The 25402-nt window shown below is 37.5% G+C and overlaps 1 protein-coding gene across 1 annotated transcript in view; it reads left to right on the plus strand.

The window, feature by feature from the left end:
- The window catches only part of LOC140233734 (cell adhesion molecule CEACAM3-like), an 84918-nt gene extending 59768 nt beyond the window's left edge, over window positions 1–25150 (plus strand). Inside the window, exons 6-8 of the mRNA XM_072313835.1 lie at window positions 13201–13233; window positions 21216–21350; window positions 25107–25150. Coding sequence (XP_072169936.1) covers window positions 13201–13233; window positions 21216–21350; window positions 25107–25150 — 212 coding nt within the window. The remainder of the gene's footprint in view (window positions 1–13200; window positions 13234–21215; window positions 21351–25106) is intronic.
- Window positions 25151–25402: the final 252 nt, after the last annotated feature.

Here is a 25402-nt window from a genome sequence, read left to right on the forward strand (position 1 = left end):
GGTACTGTACATCTCGGCTGTTCGTTCACCCCCTACGATGTCTTGATTGTCTGAGTGGATGCTTTGCCCGCATTCATTTTCATCATGTGCCGGTGAGGCTTATGGAAGGAGGGGAGGGGGGATTTTCATCTTCCCCCGCTCTCGCATCGCACCAAATGATGCGAGCAACCGTCACTCTTTCCTGCAGGCGATCGGCTTCGACAGATTTGTTTAGTCTTGCCGGCGCAAGGCGTACAGCGCCTTGCCAGGTTTCTTGATTTGCGCACATTGTTGCTTATGAAGGAGACAATTGTTGACCTTTAAGCACCCATATACACATAGTCAGAGCCCCACGGATGGACTTGTCAAAAGATAGTCAAGTGCAAGGAAAGAGATTGCATGAATCGGCATAATATATGGACCATGCAGAGACAGAAACAGTTTTACAGACCAAACATTTTCCTTTTTTACTCCAGAAAAATATTCAGAATTTGATATCATAAACTTGCCGTAGGTGTACATGTATGGGAAGTGCATTTTCTTCACATAGCTTGAACAGTCATCCGACATGAATTTAGTTTAGGCCATGTAAACTCAAAAAACAAATTATTTCTGCCACAGCACAAGTGTAAAACAAACGAAACAGACAAGAACAAACCCATGCTTCAGAACAAAATTTTTTAACCTACCATGGCATTGGTCACTACATACTAATATTTTTTTCTCCTTGAACTTGTATCAACAAAAATGTGCTATTGGAAATAAAATTTCATTTAAATTTGAAATTGGAAGTTAAATAAATTGCACACACTTTTCAAGGTATATTACAGAATGGGTAGCGAGAATCCTGCGATCTCATTGGTCGAGAGCTATGTGTTTATTTGTTCTGGCCGCACGCTGAGTCACAGTGGTAAACATACGTTATCGCGCACTTGTAGCAAGAGTATGCATACTTGTAACAAAGGTTCGCGCACTAAGCAAGCGTTCGCGCACTCAGTACGAGACGCCTATTGGCTAAAACAATCATGCGTCAGTTTTTACTGGATGCATGGTTCTGAAGAAAAACCATGCATCCAGTAAAAACTGGTGCATGGTTTTCGGGTTCTCGTCTATGGCAAGCCAAAAAGAAATGTACCCAGTAAATTTGTCATCGGGTAACACTATAGAAAAATGAGTTTTTGGCAAGAAAATTACCCATTCTATAAAACAGATGATGCACATGTCTTTTCGTGCATTAGTCGGAATATAGTGTGCATGCGATAACTAAGGAATTTAGCCTAAACCCACTCGGCTTCGCCTCATGGGTTAAGCATTCCATAGTTACCTTATGCACACAATTCCGACTGACGCACTCAGACCTGTGCGTCATTTGTATACTAATCAGAAGTGTCTGAGTGTTTAATTTATTGCAATACTGCAGCCTTAAGAAAATGAATAATTTCCTCTTGGTTCGCTGAGCTTTACCTGTGTATCAGTGGATAGATCTGAAAAATCAGCAGAGGCCTTTGACTTCTTCTATAATTTGTTTCTTCCTTATATTTTCATTAATGCATTTGTTCAGTGCAATGAGCTCCAGATGGAGGCCAGTAGAATTCAGCATAAACTATATGGTAGTCTACGTTCAAGTCTTGAAACATTGTATTCTTCATTTCTTGTCTGCATCTCATCTTCTTTACTGTCTTAATTCATGTCAATCCTGCTTAGGAACTATATAAAAAAAGGAAGGAAATTATAGCATTTCTAAAACATTTAAAACATACCTGCCATTCCCGAGTGCCAATCATATTAAAGTAATTTTTTTTCTCATTGGTGCCACTATAGGGTGTATGAGGAGAGTATGCTCAAAGGATTTCAAATTGTCATCAACAAATTATAATTTGTCATCAAATTGTCATCAACGAGTTATAATTTCAAAGAATTTCAAATTGTCATCAACAAATTGGATGTTCAGGAAGACTCGTACTATGGCAAACCATGATGGAGGTGAAAATAAATTTGAATCTTGAATCTCTTGAATCTTGAAGCAAATCTGATTTTTGACAGACTAAGTATGAAGACGTGCCTGTCTTGTGTTGTTGGCAAGACATCAACAAACGGAAGGCCATAATAAACCTTACAGATGGGCTTCCATGAATACCCTCTTATCTTTGATTCATCCATGTGCATCCTTTTACAGTAGTATCTGGGTAATTCCTCAAGGAAATTGAATGCATTTTGAAATGTATCCATATTTACGTGCAAACCATTTGATTGTCTGTCTGATCTCCTAATGTGCTACCTCAACTGTGTTGTATAACTCCGCTACAAGGTGCATAAGTACTCCTGAATGGTTTGCAACAGATTATGACCACCTATCAAGGTCGTTGCCCTCATTCTCTAAGCCTTATCCCTCAACCCCTCCCCCCCCCCCCCTTGGGAATCTCATGACAAAATAGGATTATTGATGTTAATTGTATCACACTGCTATAATATCACATGGCATTGATGTCATACAAATGTAGTCACACCATTCGATACCACAATCCTACATGTAACCCTGAAGAAGATAGCTCTACAAAATTTGTATCGGTGTATATAGGACGTGTGAATGACAAATAGTATCTCTTTTCCGTTTGATGAAATGGGAAGGAAACCGCTAGAATCAACATTCAAACAGATCTTTTTTTTCTGTTGACATGAAAACCATGTTTGCTGTCAGAACAATATTGCTATTATTGAGAATCTGGATTGGCAACACTGAAGTATTTGATTATCACTGGTGAGTGGTTTAGGAAAGGCAAAAAGCTCATTATCCTGTATGTAGCTCCACCAATCATTTTCTTATCCAAGGTAAATCAAAAACTTTGATGCTTTGATAGAAGAAAAAGTGGAAATCAGAGTTTATGTCATGGATCAGTGTGAGTTTAACATAGTATGCCTGCAGTTTAGTAAACTTTTCAACTTAAAGTCGCACAGAATTTCTCGCCGATCATACAACAATTGATGGCTAATAGTAGCACGATGGAGACCTGCCTCCCTCATGTAGTAGAGAACCTGTAGTGAAGTCACAAGCCAACAGTGTGGTTTTCCTTTTTCAATGGATGCCCATCGTCCCTCTGCTTGGTGAAGCCGCATGCTCCCAGGTGAGTGCTGCCCCCGCGGGCTGGGACAGGAAGAGGCTTAAGGAAGTGAGTGTGAGTCATCGCAGTTACGTGTCTACTTTAACCCTTCCTTTCCCAGAGATTAGCTCAACTATGAAGAGGCCCACTTGCTCACTCCATGATGACAAATATCATCATTTTTGTCTTATCTTGGGGATAGGGAAGCATGCAGACCATGATGTATGCACACGTGCACGTGTGCTGCCCTCATGTCTACCCCCCGCCGAAAAAATAAAATAAAATAAAATGAAAATGAAAAAGCTACTTCCCTGGTCGTAAGTATGTGAGTGTACTACCAACTATCTTCAAACATTAAGCAGAAAACTTCAAGCCCTTAGTCTAAAACTTGGACATGAAATATGAAGAGTGTTATGGAATTGTGAAGTTTCACATGTTTCCACAAAAGTACAGTATTGTTAGTCACTCATATATTAAATTAAACCCATTGAAGACAAGTCCCGAGAATACTCGGGCAGGTGTCTATGGGAAATGCGTGATAGAGCAAAATCAGTCCATCCTCAACGGGTTGATATGAAAATAATATCAGTCGGGAATGTCATTGCCTCATGATTTCCCACTGGTTTGTGCTCAAGAGGTATTGTAAAATAAACATGCTTTTAGCCCTCTACAGCTGTACATGCTACATTAATTCCATGTCCATCGATTTGTGTGTGAAATTTGGGCATATTTAATTCAGTGGCACAGAAAGGGTTCATAAATCATAGATTTTTAAAAAGTTCAGCCTGTTCGATTTCAAATTTTATCACTTCTGGAATATTGCAATACCTTGATTTTTTTTTTGATGGGGATGATTTATAATTTTTCGTATTACTGTTGATATTTTAAAAATGTATAAAGATGAATTCAGAGTGGTAAGAGAGTTTTGGGACAATCAAATCATCACCTCATCACATTTTGCATGACTTTCATATTTCATATCTTGCTTTCATGAAACATTTACCACCCAATTTGTATGATTTTATGCTTGTTTTTGAAGTTGAATGTCAAGATGGGGCGGAATTTTACTTTAACCCATTGAGGACGAGTCTCGAGTATACTCGGGCAGGTGTCTATGGGAAATGCGTGTTGTGGCAAAATCAAACCGTCCTCAACGGGTTAAAGGGAACGCAAACCCAAAAAGCAATGTGGCTTGAGTGAAAGCAGCAACATTGGTAGAACACAGCAGTGAAAGTTTGAGGAAAATCTGACAATCGATGCAAAAGTTATGAATTTTTAAAATTTTGGTGTTGGAACCGCTGGATGAGGAGACTACTAGAGGTTATGACGTATGAGTGGACAACAATACAAAGAAAATATAAAGGAAATTCAACAAAAATTCACTTTTCTAGCATTATAAAAGAGCACTTGACTAACCGCTTTCAGAAAGCAGAGGGAATAATTGCTACCCTTAACATATGTCAGTATCAAGTTGATGGAATCTGTAATTTTAATGAAAAATTAATTTTTGTGGAATTTTCTTTATATTTTCTTTATATTGCTGTCCACTCATACGTCATATCATCTAGTAGTCTCCTCATCCAGCGGATCCAACACCAAAACTTTAAAAATTCATAACTTTTGCATCGATTGTCTGATTTTCTTCAAACTTTCACTGATGTGTTCTACCAATGTTGCTGCTTTCACTCAATCCGCATTGTTCTTTGGGTTTGCGTTCCCTTTAAAGTGAAAGACAGGTAGAAACCTCCCGAAGTACTGCCGAGTAGCATGAGAAAACGGATCCAAACTGCACATACTGAAGTCAGGAAATAAAGTGAAAACTCAACCTGCTCATGTCCTCTCTTTTGACTATCTCTCTCCTCTCCTTCTCTTCATTCATTCTCACGCAAGGAAAGGAACTCATCTGATTTCGCGGAGAGGGTTGGGGGGGGGGGGGGAGGAGGGAGGGATTCAAATTGAATGTGTGCAACCCTCCTGTGATTCAATCTTGGTATTCTATGCCGCTGATGTGAAGGCATGGAGGACACCCATTATTGTGCCTTCGCCGGGGCGAAGAAAAGAAAAGAAAAATAAATAAAACTGCCAGGTCTTCAGTTAATGCTCCTCTTGCAGTAGTATTTAAGGGACATTTTATTGAATAGCTGCCCGCATTTAATCATGAGTCAAGCCACTTATCTAGCAGTGACCTTTCATTGAAACCGAGTAAATCGCACACCTTACGTTTCCTGCTATGTGCCCTTCTATCTCTGTCTCTCTTCTCTTTTTCCCTAACATGACAGAGACACTCAAATTCTACAAGTACAAAGTAAATGTCTATTGTGGTATTGAAGAGCAATGGTACTTGTAGATTTTTATCTGTTTACAAACCTCCTTATGCGTCTATGAATTGCTCAATGTGCCGCAGGCGATTAAAGCGCATTCCTGCAATTAGGGACTCAATGTTGAACGTGATATTCTAGGACATAACATTATTAACTAGATGTTATACTTCGAGAGCAGTAATAACTTTCATACAGGGGCGTGCAGTGTTATCTCAAGGCTGTATGTCTATTTACAAGGTATTTAAAATCAAGCCACACAAGTGGAAGAAAGCTGTCCAAATCATGGCAATAGCTGGCAGAAGGAAGGAAGGTTTATGTAGTATTCTTTTTTTTTTTAATTCATGAGCACAAGTCTCTTTGTTATCATGTATTCAATGGATGTGTGTTGCACCCCATTTTGCAATGAAAGAATGTTGAAGGAAGTCAGCAGGTTGCCCTCATTTTGTTACTTGTGAATGCATATATTGAAGGCTAAGTAATTGAATTATAGGAAAGTCAGTAGCTAGTACATTATGAACATGCCTCCTATAGAATTGTCCTGGGTGACTTTTTAGATTCTTGTCTGTTTCGATATCACTGAGTTAGACCCTCAACAACTACTAAATGTATGTCTAAATTCCAAGCATCTATTTTGTGCGAGTTCTTCTGTTTATTCAGTTACCAAGTGTGGCATGATATGTTATCCGTGTTCAAGTTTGTGTTTATTTTCAAGCTGACCAGTATTTACACTTTTTGAAAGTGGCTTCCTAAACTTCACTTGGCTACAGTGACTCTCAGATGGAGCTGGTATATTGTAGGCCAACCTGTGGACATTTTTGTTATGTGGAACAATCTTTTTTTTTTTTTACAATCATCTTTTAATACAAAGATCTATACAGTAATTATTTGTGATTGTTTTTAGTAATAATCAAAGAAGAATTTGCTAAAAATGTACAAAGAAGTGCAATTTTCAATAACTTCTTGTTATCTCACATAGGATTTATTTTGTAAAACTGAAATTAAAATTTTTCACTTAAAATTAGTGATACCACTTCTACGTGTACTTCTATGAAGTACTGCAAATAATGTTAATGATGATGACAGTTACTGATATTTGTAAAAATGATAATGGAAAAATTGAATACCAAGAACAGAGCCATTGTTTCCTGGGATAAGCTGATATTCACAGCACAGAAATTACTTTTGGTTTGGATGTTCCTATAGCACAGACTTTCCTGTGCCGTTGACTTCTTGGTTTGTGTGTGTGTGTGTGTGTGTGTGTTTGTGTGTTTTGTATTATGTGTCTGTGTCTGTATGTATGAACTTACTTTGTGTGAGAAAATAACACATTGAGAATGTCTGTGAATGGGATACTGGCATTCATTATTTAGAAGAAAAAAAAGTGACTCCAGTGATGTACGGCTAAGTATGTAACATATCCAGGTCTTGAAGTGTGGCTCTTCAGACTGTATCACAGTTTGTAGCACAACTCAGATGATTTATTTCTGAATCTAATATCGTTTGTTGGCTGACTAGGAGCGGTCAAGTACTTTACACTACCAGCACATGTTTGCATCCTGATGCATTAAAAAAAAAGAAAGTTGTCGTGGAGTTGTCGCTTGCAGGATTAGTGCAATAATGTCGTTCTTTAGATGGGAGTGCATATTGTGTTCTCAACGTGTTTGTTCGGAACTGTAATTTTTTATTGTAGCAAAATTTTGTGGTTAGTTCTATTTTGTTCATCACCAATGTACACTGATGCTGACCTTATTCCATGCAAATTATATCATAATATTCTAAACAACTTTTATGATAAACTGTAACCATATCTTGTTTTTAATCTTGTCAAAAATAGCCTGGAGTCGTATAGGCTTTTTTTTTTTTTCCATTTGAAGGAAAGTTGAAGTGCCTGGTACATGTAACCCTGACTCACATGGACAAAGTAATTCATAAAAACTTTCCTCTACATCTAAAGTATAATTTACAACTTTTGTGTTGTTTTCTTCTTTCTTCTTTTGTGTCACATTTCTTTGAATCAATTTGTTTCTTTAGCTGGTATAAAGTTGATTATGAAAAAACAAATCTGAGGAGAAAGAGTGCGGACTCCTGATAGAAGCAAAACAGCATGCAGGACAGCATGTGAGGATGTGCTGCAATAATCTTTAAACCGTTGAGGACGAGTCCCGAGTATACTCGGCCACGCGTCTATGGGAAATGTGTGTTGTAGCAAAATCAAACCATCCTCAATGGGTTAACAAAAATGTGAATGTGGTACTTGAATTCTTGTACAAGCAAGTGACACGAAGCGCAGATTTCATGCTGTTTTCTTGTTCCATGTTTTATGTTCAGTTTTCAACTAACAATAAAATCACTAAGTACACACAAGGCAAGCGTGAACGAATAATAACCTGATGAAAAGCAAACTGCTGCTTTTTAAACTGTTTTGTTGTGCATAATATGATGCTTTAAAGGGATGGTACAGTATATGTGGAGATGAGAATATAGCTTTCAACTTTTTGCAAGATACCAAGAAAACACTTATGAAATAGTACAGAGCATACCATTTTAAGAGGAATCCAAAGTTTATTTGATGAAAATCGGGTTTGGAATGACTGAAACATCCAAAAACAAAGTAAAACAAAGCGATCGTAATAAAAGTTGGGTCCCACAATTTATAAGAATCGCTCTGTTTTGGATATCTCAGCCATTTCAAAACCAATTTTCATCAAATAAATGGTTGAATTCCTCTTGGAATTACATGCTCTTTCATATTTCATAAGACATTTCTCATTATCTCACCAAAAAATGTTTGAAACCTGAAATTATGTCTCAACCAAAACTAAACGATCCCTTTAATTGATGAAATTCTATGCTCTCCTTGCTCCCAACAGCTTTACAGTTACCTACCCCAACAATGACTTCAGCCCAAACGCCCAGTCAATACATGCGTACAGGTGCCTAGATAGTGTTCTTACAAAAGATTTGCTTGTGCGCACATGTGTGTGTGTCTGTGTGCGTGCGTGTGTGTGTGTGTATGGTGTAAATGCTTGATGCACTTTTACTCAAAGTCATGCTTTAAAACCAAATTGTGCCGTGATCAAATGTAAATTTTAGACTAGCTGCTGTCCACTAATACCTCAATATCACAAAATTTTGCACATCAACATGCTTAAAAGAAAGTACAGTATAATAGGCTATCATATACACACTTGTACACTACATTCATCTTCTTTCTTTTCAACCCTTCCGTTTCCTGTATTATGCATACAGTTATTTGTGTGCTCAATCAACAAGCAAATTTACATCTGAGGCGTATTTTCTTTTTAATTCTCCAAGATGCCTGTAACACATTTTCTTTTCTAAGTTTAATTCACAACAGGTTTAGCGCAAGGATGGTTTTCAATCCAAAGTTTTTCACATGCAATTTTAGTCGACGTAGGTTCTACCTACAGTTAGTATTTAAATCGAATTGTTTGCGAGCCTAATAAAGAGGTGTTTCTACCTTTCAGTGAACAGTCCACCTTCATAAACATGATAGAAATTGAGAGAATGCAGCAATATCATTGATAGAACATATCAGTAAAAATTTGAGAAAAATTGGACAATCCGTTCAAAAGTTATGAATTTTTAAGGTTTCAGTGCTGCCATCGCTGGTTGGGAAGACTACAACAGCTTGTAATGTCACATCTGTACAACACTATAAAGAAATTATAAAGAAAATTCAACATATTTTCACTTTCCTTGCATAATAAAAGAACATGTGACTTGCCTCTTTCAGAATGCAGAGGGATTAATATTATCATTAAAATATTGATATATGTAAATGACTAGTTGAGGGAATATGTACTTTTTTCAAAAATGAATTTCTGTGAAATCTTTTTTCCCTCTAATATTCTATGCATGTGACATCATAATTCTGCAGTCACTTAGACTTGTCATTCAGCAGTGACTTCGCAGAAACTTTAAAGATTCATAATTTTTGAGCGGATTGTCTGGTTTCCCTCAAACTTTCACTGATTTGTTCTATTGTAATATTGCTGCATTTCTCTCAATTCACATGTTTAGGAAGGTGAACTTGTCCTTTAAGCCATTGAGTCCCGAGTATACTCGAGCAAGTGTCTATGGGAAATGTGTGTTGTAACAAAATTAGCCTGCCCTCAACAGGTTAAACAAGACAGAGGCGAGGCCCACTTTACAAAACAAATACAAATCCAGAAGTCAAGGTTACTCGTAATGTCTGAGCACATTGTGACAGACATTTTGACATAGCGGTACAAAGTTTGGCGCTTTATCAGTCTGAGTGGCTAGTAATAAAATGAATAAGATGGTACCCCAAGACATATCATTCTATTCTCAAGAGGAGAATTTTGTACATTCAGTCTGTTTACCTGTACCTGACAGATTTCACCTGTTACGAGTACTGGTATGAATCAGTTTATTCTCTTGGTAGCTCTGTAGTGTTTATCTAAAAACAGAAGAGAGAGAGAAAAAAATGTAGCATTCATTGCAGGAAGATGCACTCAGCAATCTTTGCAATTTAAACATAGACAAAGTTAAAACAAATCAGTGCTATTTAACAGACATGCCATTTTTTGTCATTTTATCCCTTGCTATTATGACCCAGTATCATGTGCTATTAGGACAGTGAATACAAATGCCAGCTTCTCCCTGTATTGCTGCTTTTTCCCATAATACAAAATGTGTTTTCTCTCTCTGTGAGCTAATTTTCAGGATAAGGGGCTTCTAAATGTATGGCTGAGGGAGCAAGTTTGTCCTCGTTGCACTGAACGCAAGATGACAACTAATTCATTTTATTGGCAGCAGCTGTAGTGGAGCCACATCAACAGCTTTAGATGGAATCCAGCGTCAGAAAGGATATTCACATACAATGTCTAATGCATGCCATGACTTCTGCACATGCAATGCGCACTCGTAGATAATTAGTATGCGACCCATTTGGGGTTATATGTAGAGAATATTCACTGTGCCACAGGCCATAATGCTGCGTCTTTGTCTGGCTTTCCAACTGTTAGGGAAACCTCTGTCTGTCTACACTGTCAATATCTGTATATTTCTCTCTCTATTTCCCTGTGTCTTTTCCCTCTTCTCCACCCCCCCCCCCCCTTTTCATTCTGCCTCACCATCTTCTATTGCCTGGGGAGACGGGGGGGGGGGGGGGGGCATCCCACTGCATCTGCTCCAAAGCTGCCTCGTTTGTGCGTCTCGTAGATATATTAGTTTTTGAAACCATACTCCAAAGTTTCCCCCTCTACGTTCTTGTCTTACATCTTTTTCTTGGCCCCAGCTGTCACCTTAATTTGCCTCTCCCATCGTCTCAGCTTAGCTTGACAAAGATGTTCATTGACAACGATATTCATTGACATACTTCTATCTGTCTGTGTGTTTGTCTTTGTTAATGTTTGTGTATAAAACTATTTTGCGTTCATTTATATTCACCTCTTCAGAGTGTAGTCTGTGCATAGATTTGACCATTGGGTAGTTTGGGATGATATCCTTATCCTCCATCTGGCTCTTCATCTATTGCTGTTGTCATGAAATTTTGCAGATTTTTCTGCATCTGACCACTTACCCAACTTCCCTCACTCTTCCTTGTGACGTTATTTAGACATTTATGTGAACGATTGGAAGTAGATGTTAGAAGATATTTCCAGTTGTATTATATTCCCTCTCTCTCTCTCTCTTTGTCAATTTATGCTTCATTTTCTGGGACAATCTGCTTGTAAAACATAACAAAAACCACGCTTGCCCGTGTGTGTCAAAATCACCGCTTGCTTGATGTGCAGTAGTTCTGTCTGTGTGACTTGTAAACATAGCTAGGCTTTTTGCACGCTCCATGGTTTCCATGTGTGCGTCTGTTTCTGCTGCGGCGGCCTTTTTAGCCATCGGAGTATGAATATTGGCGGGACAAGCCTCCCCGGGGGCGCACGCTGAGCTGGGAGGGTCACGCCACCATGATCAAGAGAAGATATTAAATCACTAGACGTGCAGTGGAGAACGGAACAAGGTTTCTCAAGCTCTGACTTCTTCCTACCTCCCTTTCTCTCCTCTCCATCTCTCTCCTCATATATTCCATCCTTCCATCTTTCTACCTCTCCCTGTCTCTCTCCCTCTCAGTCCCTCTGTTATCCTCTCTGTTATCCCTCTCCCCTTCTTTGGTCTCTCTCTCTCTCTCCATATTATCTGTCTCTCTGTTTGCTCTATCTTTCTCTGTTATCTCTGTCCCTTCTTCTTTGCTGTCTCTTTCTTCTCTCTCCTTCTGCTGTCTGTCTCCCTCCCTCTTTTGCCCTCTGTTGTTGTTGGTTTGGTTTTTTTTTTGCACTAGACCCTGTGCTGTCTCTCTCTCACCCTATGTTACATCTCCCTCTCTTTCTCTCTCTCTCTATTTCAATCTATGTCATATCTTTGTTTCTTCCTATATCTTTTTTTACCCTATCATGTAATCTCTCCATCTCTTTCTACTTCTCTCTTTGACCCTATGTTATATCTCCCTCTCTTTCTATCGCTCTCATGTAATATCTTCATCTCTTTCAATCTGTCTCTCTCACACCCTGTGTTGTATGTTCATATCTTTCTTCTCTCACCCTATGTTATATCTTCATATCTCTCTTCTCTCACCCTATGTCATATCTCCATCTCTTTCTATCACTCTCTCACCATATATTATCTCTTCATCTCTTTCTGTCTCTCCATCTCACCCTTTAGATATTATCTCTTCATATCTTTCTATCTCTCTCTCACCCTTTCTCCATTTATTTCTATCTCTCTCTCACCATATATTATCTCTTCGTCTCTTTCTATCTCTCTCATCCTACAATGCATGTTATCTCTCTCCTTTCACACACACTCTCTCTCCCTCTCCATCTCTAATGTGTCTGTCATGCTCACCAGGCATTATACCTCATCAGTGTTTCTACCTCTACCCTGCCTTTATCTCTTCCTCTACCTCCCTCTCTCCCCCATATTTCTCACAATCTACTCCATCACTATATTATGATATATTCTGCTTTCTCTTCCTCTTTCTCTATGGTAGGCCTCCACCAAGTAGATGTTTTGAGTGTGGGCAATAATATGACACTGTCATGAGTGTACCTATGTTTGGAAAATTGACAGGGGGGCAGAAGGTAACAGCAGCTTACCACCAAGTACGTCTCCATTAGATGTGTCATCGCCTGATTTCCCTGCGACAGATAGCAGGCCTCTAGCTGTACCTTGTGTGATAACTGCTTAATGAATGTTTGGAATACCTGGAAATGACATGTTTCATATGCGTGGATTCAAAGTGGATAGATAGATAGATAGATAGATAGATAGGGAAAGAGATAATAAGATGAGGGGAGATAAATCTTAGATAACATAAACATATAACATAAAACAGAAGAGCAATTACGAGGAGGGTGCGATTAAGAAGAGAGAACATTAATGAAACATAGAAATGAATGCTTTCTGACAAGATGAGGCTTTGAAGATATCTTCACAGAATCAGAAGGAAACACTGACATTGTTTTGGGAAGAACTAGCTTTAAAAAAAGAAGGAAAAATGAAGTGAGCAAGAGAGGGGGAGAGAGAGAGATGGAGAGAAGGGAGAACAGATGGATCATATGAAGGTATCGATGGTAATCAAATCCAGCATGCATGAAATATTTCTGAGCTTGGCTGCTGCCAGAGATCTGAATGCCCAATGACAAGTCTCGCTTTCCACTATAAAGTACGCAATGTCAAATTTGATCTCAACTGAAACACTTCAACCTCATCTGGACTGGCTTACAACAAATTAACCCTCGCTAATTTCTATTCTCCAACAGTGAAAATGCCTGGGAATCTTGGAAACGGTACAGGTAACAACAGCCTTTGAATTTTTTTTTTTCCAAACCAAACTGGAATGAAATGAATGCAATAACACGTGGGATTCACCTTCTAACAACGAGACTGTCCATCATAAAACACTACTATTAGTATAGCTCTTTACATCCTGTAGTCACTTCTTTCCCTTCTTCATCTGATGTGCTGTATTATAATATGGAGAGTGCATGATCTCAAATGCAATGTACAACCTTGGCTGTATGCATGGCAAATGCATAATTAGCCCCTTTTATGCACTGTTGTAAAGATTGGAGATAAAAGAGAATTACATGAGAGCTAATTATGCATTTGCATTCCAGATTGAACAGAATAATTCATCACAGAAATGCACCAGTCCTTATAGTGAATTAAAGGACCTTATAACACTGATTACTATTTCATTCACACAAGATTTGTCATACAGGAATGTGTGGTCATTGTGCATGATTGTCTGTAACAGTGTATTACATCCCCTCCCCCCCCCCCCCACACACACACACACACAAAACATGAAAATCATTTGTTGGCACTTCAATGAATCGTGAATCATGTTGTGAAACACCGATAGCATTTAGGCCATACTTTTTAACAGCCCTTGTAATACGCCCCTGTTCTCTTCATTGTGACGAATGGTTTCTGCTCAATCCCAGTAGAATAGCTTATTCTAGGGGCATCGCATGAATGTTATGCGGCTCCAATTTAACAACTCACAATCTTTTTCATGTACATTATAATCAATGTAGACCTTTCAACATTTAACAGCACTTGCAGAACAGCCCCATTCTCTTCATTTTGACAAACGATTTCAATTCAGTCCAAGTAGAATAGCTTATTCTGAGGGCAACACATGAAGGTCGTGTGGTGCCACTTTAACAACTCACAAATCCTATTATTACACTGTTAACATTTAGACCTTTCAACTTCTAACAGGGTTTGCATACCATACTTCTCTTCATTTGACAACTGATTTCAATTCAGTCCCAGTAGAATAGCTTGTCCTCAGGGCATAACATATCAAATTACTACATTCAGTTTCAAGAGTCTTGCAAGTATTTATCTGAATATCCATTGCATGACATTCAAGAACTCAGATTTTTCTCTGTTACGTGCAGCTTGTTGCACCATTATGAAACAGTTTGATTGGATTTGAATCAAAATCTGAAGTTTATCCTACCATAAAAAGTACATTATTATGTTTAAGTTTGTGAGCATGTCCTCCTGTAATCAAATACACCTTTACCCATTCCATAACAAATTCTGAAATCCCCATAGAATACAACAGCCACCATGTTCCTGCAGGGAATGGGATAATATATTGTGCATCCCTAGCTAATATGCCCATTTTTAAGGTTTTTCTTTGTGTTTTAAGATCAGAGATCCATAATGTATCAGTCTGTGATAAAAAGGAATTATTTCTCCTTTCAAAAACTTTTTCAAGACATCCTGACAAAATATTGATTTTCATTGTAGTACTCATCTTTCTGAAGCCTGCAAAACATTTTTCTATCTTTAACCTCGCTGCCGTGCTTTTTATGATGAAAATTGATTTGAAAATTTGATCAGGTGAAATGGGAAACAGCATAGAGGTAGTGGCCCAGTATTAGAAATCATCCATGTAGATGACATTTTTTTTTTCCTGATTAAAGATAGAAATAATAATGATGATGATAATAATACTGGCAATGATAATGAAAACCCAAATTGGGATAAAAGAGTCAGATTTGTAAAGTGCTTTTTCCGTGATACTTTAATAGAGTTTGATGCTAAGAGCAAAGTCAGGCTTCAGGATGTAAAACCTCGAAACATTTGCCCTCCATCATAATGCTTTCTGTTTTGGAAATCAAAATGGGCCCAAGAAAATATGACTGAAGTTACATAATTCTTCCTTCTTTTTTTATGAAATGCTTTGACAGTATTCCTTTGACTTATATCCAGATCTAGGCAATCTGACCTATTCTTATCAATGCATACGTAGTGCAGCAAGGATCACCTGACTGTACAGTCAGTAACACCGATTCTATCCCTTCCCCCCATTTAATTACAGAATAATAACAACTATTTATTTACATCCACATTCCAAGTGAAAGCTATTGTCTATTGTGCTGTGGTTGATTAATTTACTTTTATAGATTTGCAAATATGGCCTATATGGTTGACTGACAGTAGTGGTTATTTCTCTTATTACCTTGAAAGAATATTTCTTTTCTTGCCATTCAGCATAGATCTCTCTCTGATATTAACAATTAGTATTGATATTGAATAACTGTATATTTATTCATCATTTCAGCTATATAAGACACCTAACTCCTACATGTATCATAACATTTTCAGCCCCTTCTTTTCACAGTGAATTCTCTATCATAGGAGAGAATATATATACAAGTAATCATGTTATTTGTGTTTTTCTTGATAATTTCAGGTTTCCTTTACAGTATGTGCATATATTTTTATGCAGATGCTGTCCTATGTTTGAAAGCATAAAGAGAGATGAACGTTTGATTGACAACTGATAAGTCACAGAAAATATGACACAGCTGTTGTCATAGAATATCATCAAACACTATAAAGCAGTCATGGAGAAGACTTTACAATACAATAGTTTTTTTTTTTTATCTGAACGCTTTTTAACCCTACAAACATTTTAGAATGCTATTCATAAATGTGATTCATAAATATGATTACAAAAGAGTTGTTTGTGTGTTTAAAAGTGTAAGATCCTTTGGAAGGCTCTGATTTCATAACCTTGTCCCAGCATTTGAGTGACTTGCTTATTCTCAAGAGAGTCTTTCCCTTTCCAGCCAAGTAGGGCAGTAAACAATGATAATGGTTCCAGCAACTGACTGGAATCCCTATGGATTGAATGGTGTATTGACATCAAGTTTAAAGGTACCTGTCTAACTAAATACCTGACTTGACTAAATACCTGCCTAGACCCACTCTTTCCAGATATGGCATACCTTTCCATTGACTTTGTAATGCAGAGTATATCCCATTCCTTATAACTAGTGAGTAATCACTCCCTTTAATACTTCACTCATAATGTGTTTCTTTTTCATTTCCCCTCAAATGCACTCGTTCAGTTTTAGGAAAGTTTTTACTGCAGAAAGAATACTAGGTGGCAAGTACTGCTACATTTTGGAAAGGATCAGCAAATTATGAATTATTCATCAAATTGCATGATTATGTTTTAAAGTTATATGTCAGTAAATTTAATTGTGTACATTTGACTAGCACATTATTACTCAAGATTGTTCTTCATATACCACAAAACATTAAATTGATTTCAAATAAACTTGAAAGGGTTTGAAAGAAAGGATGATCTTTATTTAATATCTTTGGCTACAAAGTCCTCAAAACACTGTCATCAACACTTTTATGTCCCATTCTGTATATGAATCAACAGTAAGGAACTCACAAAATGTTAATTGTTAATTTTTGTGATATGCCTATTTTTTTTCTTTAATATGCCCCAAATTTTTATCCCAATTAAATAAGTACAAACAGTGCCTATCGCAGCATAATTTTTCATTTTGAAACAAAAAAAAAAAGAGATAATGGTCATAAATTGAGAGAATGTGTACCAATGTTTTCAGCTGGCAAAAAGGATAAAATCTAATTCCACATTTCTAACAAACCCTGGTCGACCATTATAACTTGTTTTCTCTGAGCAAGATCCAGGCACACAATTGCATGATAAAAGCAGACATAAATGTCTCAAATGCATATTGTGCCATCCTTCAGAAGAAGACGAATGAGAAAAAAAAGGGGGCCTCCATTAATCAAACATGGAAGGAAACATGGAGACACCAAACTAAGAGAGGAAGCAACTATATCACAGTGGCCTTTGGAAAGGGCATATAATGATTAAATTCAATGGAATATATGGCATATGTAGAGTGTACAGGGAGAGAAAAACATACTATGATCCATCTGCTGAGAACCAAAGAATGACTATGATTGATATCACTGTCAAGAGGGGGAGAAAAAGAAAAACCAACAAGTTATAAAACGAATAACTCTCCTATTCAGCTCACCTTCCTGTTTTGATTTTTTTTCCTAGTCATTGAAATCAATTTGAAAAGTGGCTGGATTTTTACATTGATATCTGTGAACTCTGTACAGGTTTAAGATTACGCCAGTTCTCATACAGAAAACAGAGCATTGGATTATAAATAGACTTATAGAATTCATTTCCAGGATGTATTTGTGGTGCCTTTTTTTTTTTTGTAAATGTACAATGATGTGAGCAGTCAGTAGAATTACAGAAGAGTCACTGAACACCATTTTACTGCTCTAGTTAGGAAATTCATTCATCTTTCTGGATTGACAAAAAGGAATGTTGAGTGGAGACTCGCTGTAACTGTTCATGATTTTTATAACAACAGCATTCCCATACTGCGTACAATTAAGTTATTGATGAATGCATTACTTGAGAATTTAACCCCGTGTGTGTGTGTGTATATATAAATATTGGGACAGACGCTATCAATTAAACAGTCTTTGCAGGGCTTACATTGATAGCTACACCATGTGTCTTTCTCCCTATCGGTTGTGGTCAGTTTTGGTCAGTTGTTGACCATAATTGTCCAGACTTTTAATGGGATGACCATTATGGTAGTCCCCAGACAACAGGAAAATAGAGTGAGTGAGAGAAAAACAGATGCTGGTCACACCTCGTGCACCTATTTTCCCAGGGAAATAATGATAATAAAATATGGTTTCACCAGCAGTCACTTCAAGCGAGGGGTCAGTCTAACCGGACAGTGTGCAGCCAGCATCAAATTCTCTGTAATTACAGGATGTCCACCAGGTTTCAATTCATAAGAACATTCTGAAATGAGATGATATAATCTTGATGAGATGCATTTAATGTTACCATTATGCATTTACCTTTTAGTCTGTATTTTTTTTTTTACTCTCTCATTTTATTCTTGTGGTCATTCTCTGTAGATTGTCTGTAAGGATTTTTTTTTTTGAGGGTCAGTATTCATTCCAGTTCCTTACAATTAGGTTTGTGGTGGACATGCTATTTCTTCTCATTATTGTCCACTGTTGTCTGTAGCAATGGTACAAGTTACCCCCCCCCCCCAAAAAAAAAAGGAAAAAAATCAGCAGCACCTCTTTATTCAATGAAGGTCACTAGTACTGAAAAGGAATGGCAATTATGAGTTTAACATACTGGCCAGTAAAAAAATGAACTATGGCACTTGTTATTTCTTGCATTTTTTTTTTTCAGGTATTCTTTGTGTTTCATGGGTGGTACAGATGAATGAGGATATGCGTGTGAGAGTTAGATGTTGAGAACATCTTATACTGCAGCTACATTGCATTTTATATGATTGCAGCCAATATCACCATTTAGTGAAAACCTGTGAAACAGTACGATTCAAAAACTTAATCCATAATTTATGTCCAATTTTCCTGAGGCCTCTGCCATGCTGTTCGTTTTGTTGTACTATGGCCATGTTTATCAAATTTTCCTTGTTTGAAATGCATTGTACTATCTACTATCAAAACCTCTTTGGAAACGTTTTTCAGACTGCGTTTCGCGAGTTGTTGCCATTATCAACTTTGTTGTGAGTCAATTGGGAGGCCTTGCCACTGAGCAGCTCCACTGCGCAGTTTAACTCAAGGAGCAGAGATGTGCAGTTGTTTTCTAAGTGGTTAGCATGGGCAGGTCCAAGCTATGAATGCGTTTTAAAATGACTTTGCATTTATCAACTGTACATACACGTGTTTCTGGCTCAAACGCATTTGCAATTGCACCTTTTTAGGGGGCATTTCAGAAACTTGTTTCTATCCCCATAATCAAAACAGCTCTGTGTTAATCAACTGCCCAAAACTCTCTGAAAATTGTATGAAAACCTTTATTCTGCGCCAGATGTGAGTTGATAAACGCAGCCTATGTCTTTTTAGTCATCTTAATGTGATGTGGAATTACTGTTTGATGCAGGTGTTCAGTGATAGAGTGTCCACCTTTTTCTCGACAGCCATAATGCCAGAAAATCTGAATACCACTGCGGCAGGTAAAATGCACATCAAATAACTCCATGGAGTTACATGACTCAACACTAAATTTATGTTTCTGCCTGGTGTGAGACCACAATACATGCATCTACAATATATCATTCACAAATATGTATTCCACGAATTTATCAATTAATCTAAGACATTTTTTTGTTAACAGGTGTCTATTTCATTTACATTTCAAATCAATCAGTTTACACCTGTTTGTTAACAAAAGTTTGTGTTATGTAATGGTACATATCAACCATATCAGAAATTTCACTGATGTGCCCGATGTTATGTCATGTACAGTATGATGTGATTTTTCTCACAGACTCGCATCCCACTGAAACTGTTTAATCAGTTTAATGTGTGCATTTTGCAGCAGCCAAGCCAGTGTGCCACTCCTTCGGTTGAATCATGTCAAATAATCATACTTTTTGTAATACACGAACATTCATTCTTACGTCATACATGTATGTATGATTTCCATTATACCAACCCTTCCCTTTAGTCTTTACAAAAGAAAAAAAAAGAAAAACAACAGAAACAAATCATTATCAATGTTGGTGCTTTGCCTCAAATAATGTCTAGTAGTTGAAATGGTGTCAAACAATCATATCAACACCAGTGTTTGCTGATTATTGTTGATATCAAGTGATGTTAAGTATTGAACTCACTTTAGCAGTACACATCTGAATTCATGAGGTGAAATTTGATATCATTTTAGACCCAGTGTTTTTGCTCGAAAACACAAAAGTTCAGTTCTTTCTCCAGCCTGAGATTAGCAATTATCATCTTTATGTCTTGTATCAGATTTCAGATTTCTGTATCAGATTTCATCATCCATAGAAAATATGCAGAATTAGCTTTCCGAAACTTATATGCATGCAAGCATGCCTCCGTCTGCATCGAATGTTCCATGGCCTTTGCTGGGCTACCCATGCATCTGTTTAATCCAGGTTTATATTTCCTTTTTATAGACTAGGTTACTATGGCAACCATTTCCACCATAATCCCAACCTACATACGGTTAGCATGCCATGTGTTGGCATGCATGCACAGACTCGGCATCGGTCATTTGAAGGCAGGCTGGTGTGGCTGCCTTGCAATGACCGACTGGTCATGCATGCAATGTATATTGGCACTGATACGATAGTTCATAAATTAATTATCTCTCAATGGCAGTGCTAGCTGTTTCTTCTTTCCAGGGCCCTGTTGCTTACAGAGTTGTAAGTCCTTGTAGCTGGAAGTGTATAAAACAAAAATACAATTAACCCACTTGCGTATGGTCCTTTCTGGCAGAGGGCTGTACTGTGTGCGAACAGTTTTACATTTCTGTCATTTCTTACACCCATGCAGTCATGTGTGATACTCTATATGACAGGATTAATTTGCTGTCTGATAATTGATAGTATATTTTTGTGCTGTGCAACAGGGACCACTCATGATATTAAGCAACTCAAGAGTAATATGAAAATGATCTTACCGTTGTATGTGTATATGCTGGTTTGTGCTTTTAGTAAATCCTTTAATGCCTTCATTTGCTACAAATTTGTACAGTGTACATATCTTGCTTAGTAATGAGATAGACTTCATAGAAGAATCACTTTTAACCAATGCTGTTTTAAGACTGAATGCTTCCATGCACTATTATAAATGTTTTAGTACCATTGATTCCAGTTAGCAAAATGTCCATAGTATGCCTCTTGCTTCAAGCTTTAAGCTCCTAGAAATAACAAATGCATTACATCAAACTAAACTGCTTTCTCTATTAAGTGTCTGGGATGTCTTTTGAAGGACTATGTTCTAATGCTGTGAGTAGACTGATGTGGGCAAAATTTCTTCCTTTTCAATATCAACTGCATGAGCTGAAAGGTAAGTACAAATAATCTTTTGCGAGTCGTGGTTGTTGGACTAAAGAGACGTGTTATTTCTCAAAATCTTTCTCGATTTGCGCTCAACTCGGAAGTTCCGACCACCCAACCCACAACGACGCTGAGGTCGACTGCCAAACAGACCACACGGGCGACGACTGCCCCAACGTCGCCCTCCGAAAAAAGTTCTCAAAAAACTGATGCCCCTCAAAAATCAGGTTCGGCCTCAGGTTAGTTTCAGGGAGATGAGACTTTGCCCCCTTTTAGCGGTCGAAAGTTGAACACCCTCATGCATGCCGTGGACAGACATATAACTTTCGACATCTTTCTTTCTCATGCCACCTGCCTTCCGTTCCCCCGCCCCCTTTTTGTGTAGATGTAGATAGATGTAGCAAACTTTAATTTCAAAATTCCTTTGAAACTGGGCTGTTTGTCATGTTGGTATATTGTAATAGAGGGACGTGCAGTAACATTACATCCCTGCAGCAACTCTGTCTGTGAAATGTTCAGTGTTGTCTGTCCTGCTCTTTGTGTTTGTATGTTCTTCCGTTCGGTGAAAACGCTTGATGAAAGATAAACAGATGGGGAGGGAGCAATCATACACAAAGACACACACAAGTACTAGTTGTCTTGTTAATACACAACTATACCAATGATGACAGCCTCTTGTGTCCTCTTCTTTAATCTTGCATACCTGTCAAGAGAAGATGTAAAATTATTGTTCTGCTCAACTAGGGGATACCATGACCCCTTTGTTTCTGTTTGTGGTTATAAAAGAGTTGTTGTTTTCTTTTCTTTGTATGCAGCTTCATTCTTTAGTCATAGATCATGTATATAAACCCACACATACAGTACATTTTCAAATTTCTTTGTCTGTCATGAAACAATAGTACGCTACACCTGTATAAGCTGCTTGTACCAATGCATGGATTCTTATTGAGATAATTCATTTCTGGTTTTGATTGTTCTATGTACTTAAATTCACCTCAGCTGATACAGAATACCAACTGTTGAATACACACCGCTGCTTGTCTGTGAATGTGGAACTTGACATTGGCACTTATATGCCAAGATATGATTTTTAAGTATTTGCATGAACTCGTGTTTCATAGCGCTGCACAGTCTGTCAAGTTTTGCAGGTCTTTTTACTGTTTGCGTGAATATTTAATATGTATACTTGATTTACTTTGTATATATTTGCCTGTGTCTGTGTATACTCTTTTGAATCACTTTTTGTTGACCTTTGTACATTTCCTTATCAATCAAAAGTTAAATGAAATTCTCTGACATTTCATGTATACGTGCTTTGTATTAGATGCATCTCCTTTTCTAGAAACTTTACAACTTGAATAGAAAGTCAACCAATAGAAAGTCAATAGAGTTCTTGAATAGAAAGTCAACCATGCAGTTATAGCAAGTCATAATTTTTGCCCTTAAATACTCAGCTAAACTGAAAGTCATTAACCCATAAATTTGATGAATTTCATATCCACTCTCGAAGAGTTTTAATAGCAACTTGTTTGCTTTGTATGGATGTTGGCTATGTATGTTGATTTAAAAAAAAAAGAAATAATCTCTTGCATTGACATCAGGTTGAATACTAGGTTGACTTCAGGTTGGAGGCTGATTTTTTTCTTTGAAGACCTGTTAAATCCATATCCCGAGAGTTTTGATATTCATGTGACAAAGCAGAGTTTTCATAGGAATAGAAGTCGAATGGCATCCCAGATTTTAGCAGGAAATAGAATTTGGTATTAGTTGTGTTGCTCTTATCCAAATTTGACAATTTAGCATTGATTTTGAACAACAAAGGTGCTAGGTTTATCGGAGATTGTAATCATGTCTGAATCAGAGAAGGTAAAACATGATATAGTAAAGAATATTTGATATAAGCAAGAAAGAAAGATGCAACTTTTTTCTCTTTAATTTCAAGAAAAACCAAACCAGATGAAGGATGTTGTGTCAAAGACACCGAGACAGCTGTGTCTGGGGGAATGTACGCAAAAAGGTCACATCAGAGATTAACTTTGATTGGACCAAAAAAAGGGTCCCTTGTGAGGTTAGATTAGTGACACAGAAAGAGGGAAAGATGTAATGAGGACAAAGTCAGAGAGACATTAATGGATATAAAGTAGATAATCAGACAATTCTTATAATTGTAAGGTTTTGAATATGTACAGTATTTTGTTGTAGGTGTGCCGTTGAGATTCAGAGCATAAAGTACAACCTTAAAGGTAGGGGATACCTTTTACAGACCTCCCAAAATGCAGCAAAACATTAAATATGAACCTCAGGGGACTTGTTTAGGCCACTGCTGAGAAATTTGGAAGTCAGCAGTTATCTACATTTTGAATAATGCACAAAACTCAACTACTCAGTAGTTCTGTGTGTCAGCCACACTTAAGCCTTTTTGTTGCAGTCTTCTGTATTTTTTATCTATAAACACAAATCTAAAAGTATAAGAGCTGATGTAATAACATATATAGAGTGTGTGGCAAGAATGTATATAAAAATGTTTGTAAGTTTTGATGAACTTTCTTCACAAAATATACATGATGGACACACATGCAGTGCATGGGTCTGCAAAGGTAGCCTAGTAATGTACTGGAATTTACGGTGAGCCCCGAAAAAATTCAATTCAAGATCTAACGGTCAATGAAAATGTACTAAATGTTACCTTCCACTTTCAATACTTTATGGGAGTTTCTGAAATGATACTCTCTTCAACATACCACTGTATTTATACAACTCTTCATTTAAGGCATGCAAATGGGATTCCCTACCTTTAAGAAATATCCTTTGAAGACAAATTGTAAAGTAGCCACACAGAATATCCCTTGCTAATAGGAGAAATATGAGACATATTATTCTCCACGCCCAAGAGCATAATTGTACACCGAACATAATATAACATAAAATTGAGATGACCGCTGCGATATTGCTCGCGATACGGCAAGTAATGTTCTCCATTCCCCCTTATTCCTCCCTCAAGAGGCTGAAATCTGATCTCACCTTTTCACGGCCGAGTGATATTTTGTAGGCGTGACCCTAATCAACAGACAATGATGTCGATTGGGGCGTGTGGTTTTTGGAAGTCTTGGGTAATCCAATACAGAGCTCAGCAGGAATCCAAGGCCCACACTCCTCACTGTCCTCCATCACCCTATCATCGCAACAACTTATTTGTGAGGAGAGAAACTCTTTGACCTTTAAGGGCAGTCAAGTGACTTTTCATGACCAGATTTCAAACACAGAACAAAATCTAAAGACACGTAATGTCTTCACCCAGATATATTAAGATACTTAAAGAGTTAGAATCCCACTACCATTGCTCCATGAATGGTAGATCATCACGACAACATATTTCAGAAAAATTGGATGCTCAATAATTGAGAGTATGTTGTCTGTGATAAAGACAGTGTAATTAGGATTGACCTGAGGTCAAAGGTCAAGCACTAAACTATACTTTAATAGTTTAAAGTATTAGAGCCATCATGCAGCAGGAACTGCGACAGGTTGATAATGATGTGGCTCTGATGTGCCTTTTCATGTGATTGAAACACATAAAAGGAGTTTTAGTGAAAGGTACATGTATACTGCTTTGCAATCACTGCATCTGGCTAAGAATCAGTGCTAGGGGCAGTGTGGATTAGATTAGAAACAGTTTTGACACAATTCTTTAAAGCAGCATGAGGTTGAGAAAGACAGTTCAAAATTCAGAGATTCATCCAAAGCTTGCAGTTTTATCATGTTCCTTTCAAACTGGGACCAAATGACAGATAGGAGTGAGGACAGACACTGTCACATAGATGACACACTAATCTTAATGCAGAAATACCACTTTTATGAAGCACTTGAAACTATTGCATACATATGAACACGTTGACCTGTCAAAATCTAACCTGCAACCTATGAAGAATCCCTAACTTGCGGGTCAGATTACACTGTCAAAATTTGTACCCCTCTTCTATCCCATGTCCCTCAAGGACCTGGGCATGCCAACACCATGGGAGCACTCCCCAGTTGTTGAATGCAAACACAGCGTGACATCCGGTAACACCGGTCCTTGTTCCATATCTTGTCGAGACAGCACAAAACATATGACCCTGTCTGATGATGAATACACCCAGCATGTTGCATAAAAGCTAGCAGAAGAACATAGATACAAGTTGGCAATTGAAGATCAATGAAATTATACATAAAGTGTGCATAGTTTGATGACCACTTTTATGTAAATGTCTATTGCAAACTGAATTGAGAAAAAAAGTTAATTTTTCACCTA

Source organism: Diadema setosum, chromosome 10, assembly GCF_964275005.1.
Source record: "Diadema setosum chromosome 10, eeDiaSeto1, whole genome shotgun sequence".
Lineage (NCBI taxonomy): Eukaryota > Metazoa > Echinodermata > Echinoidea > Diadematoida > Diadematidae > Diadema > Diadema setosum.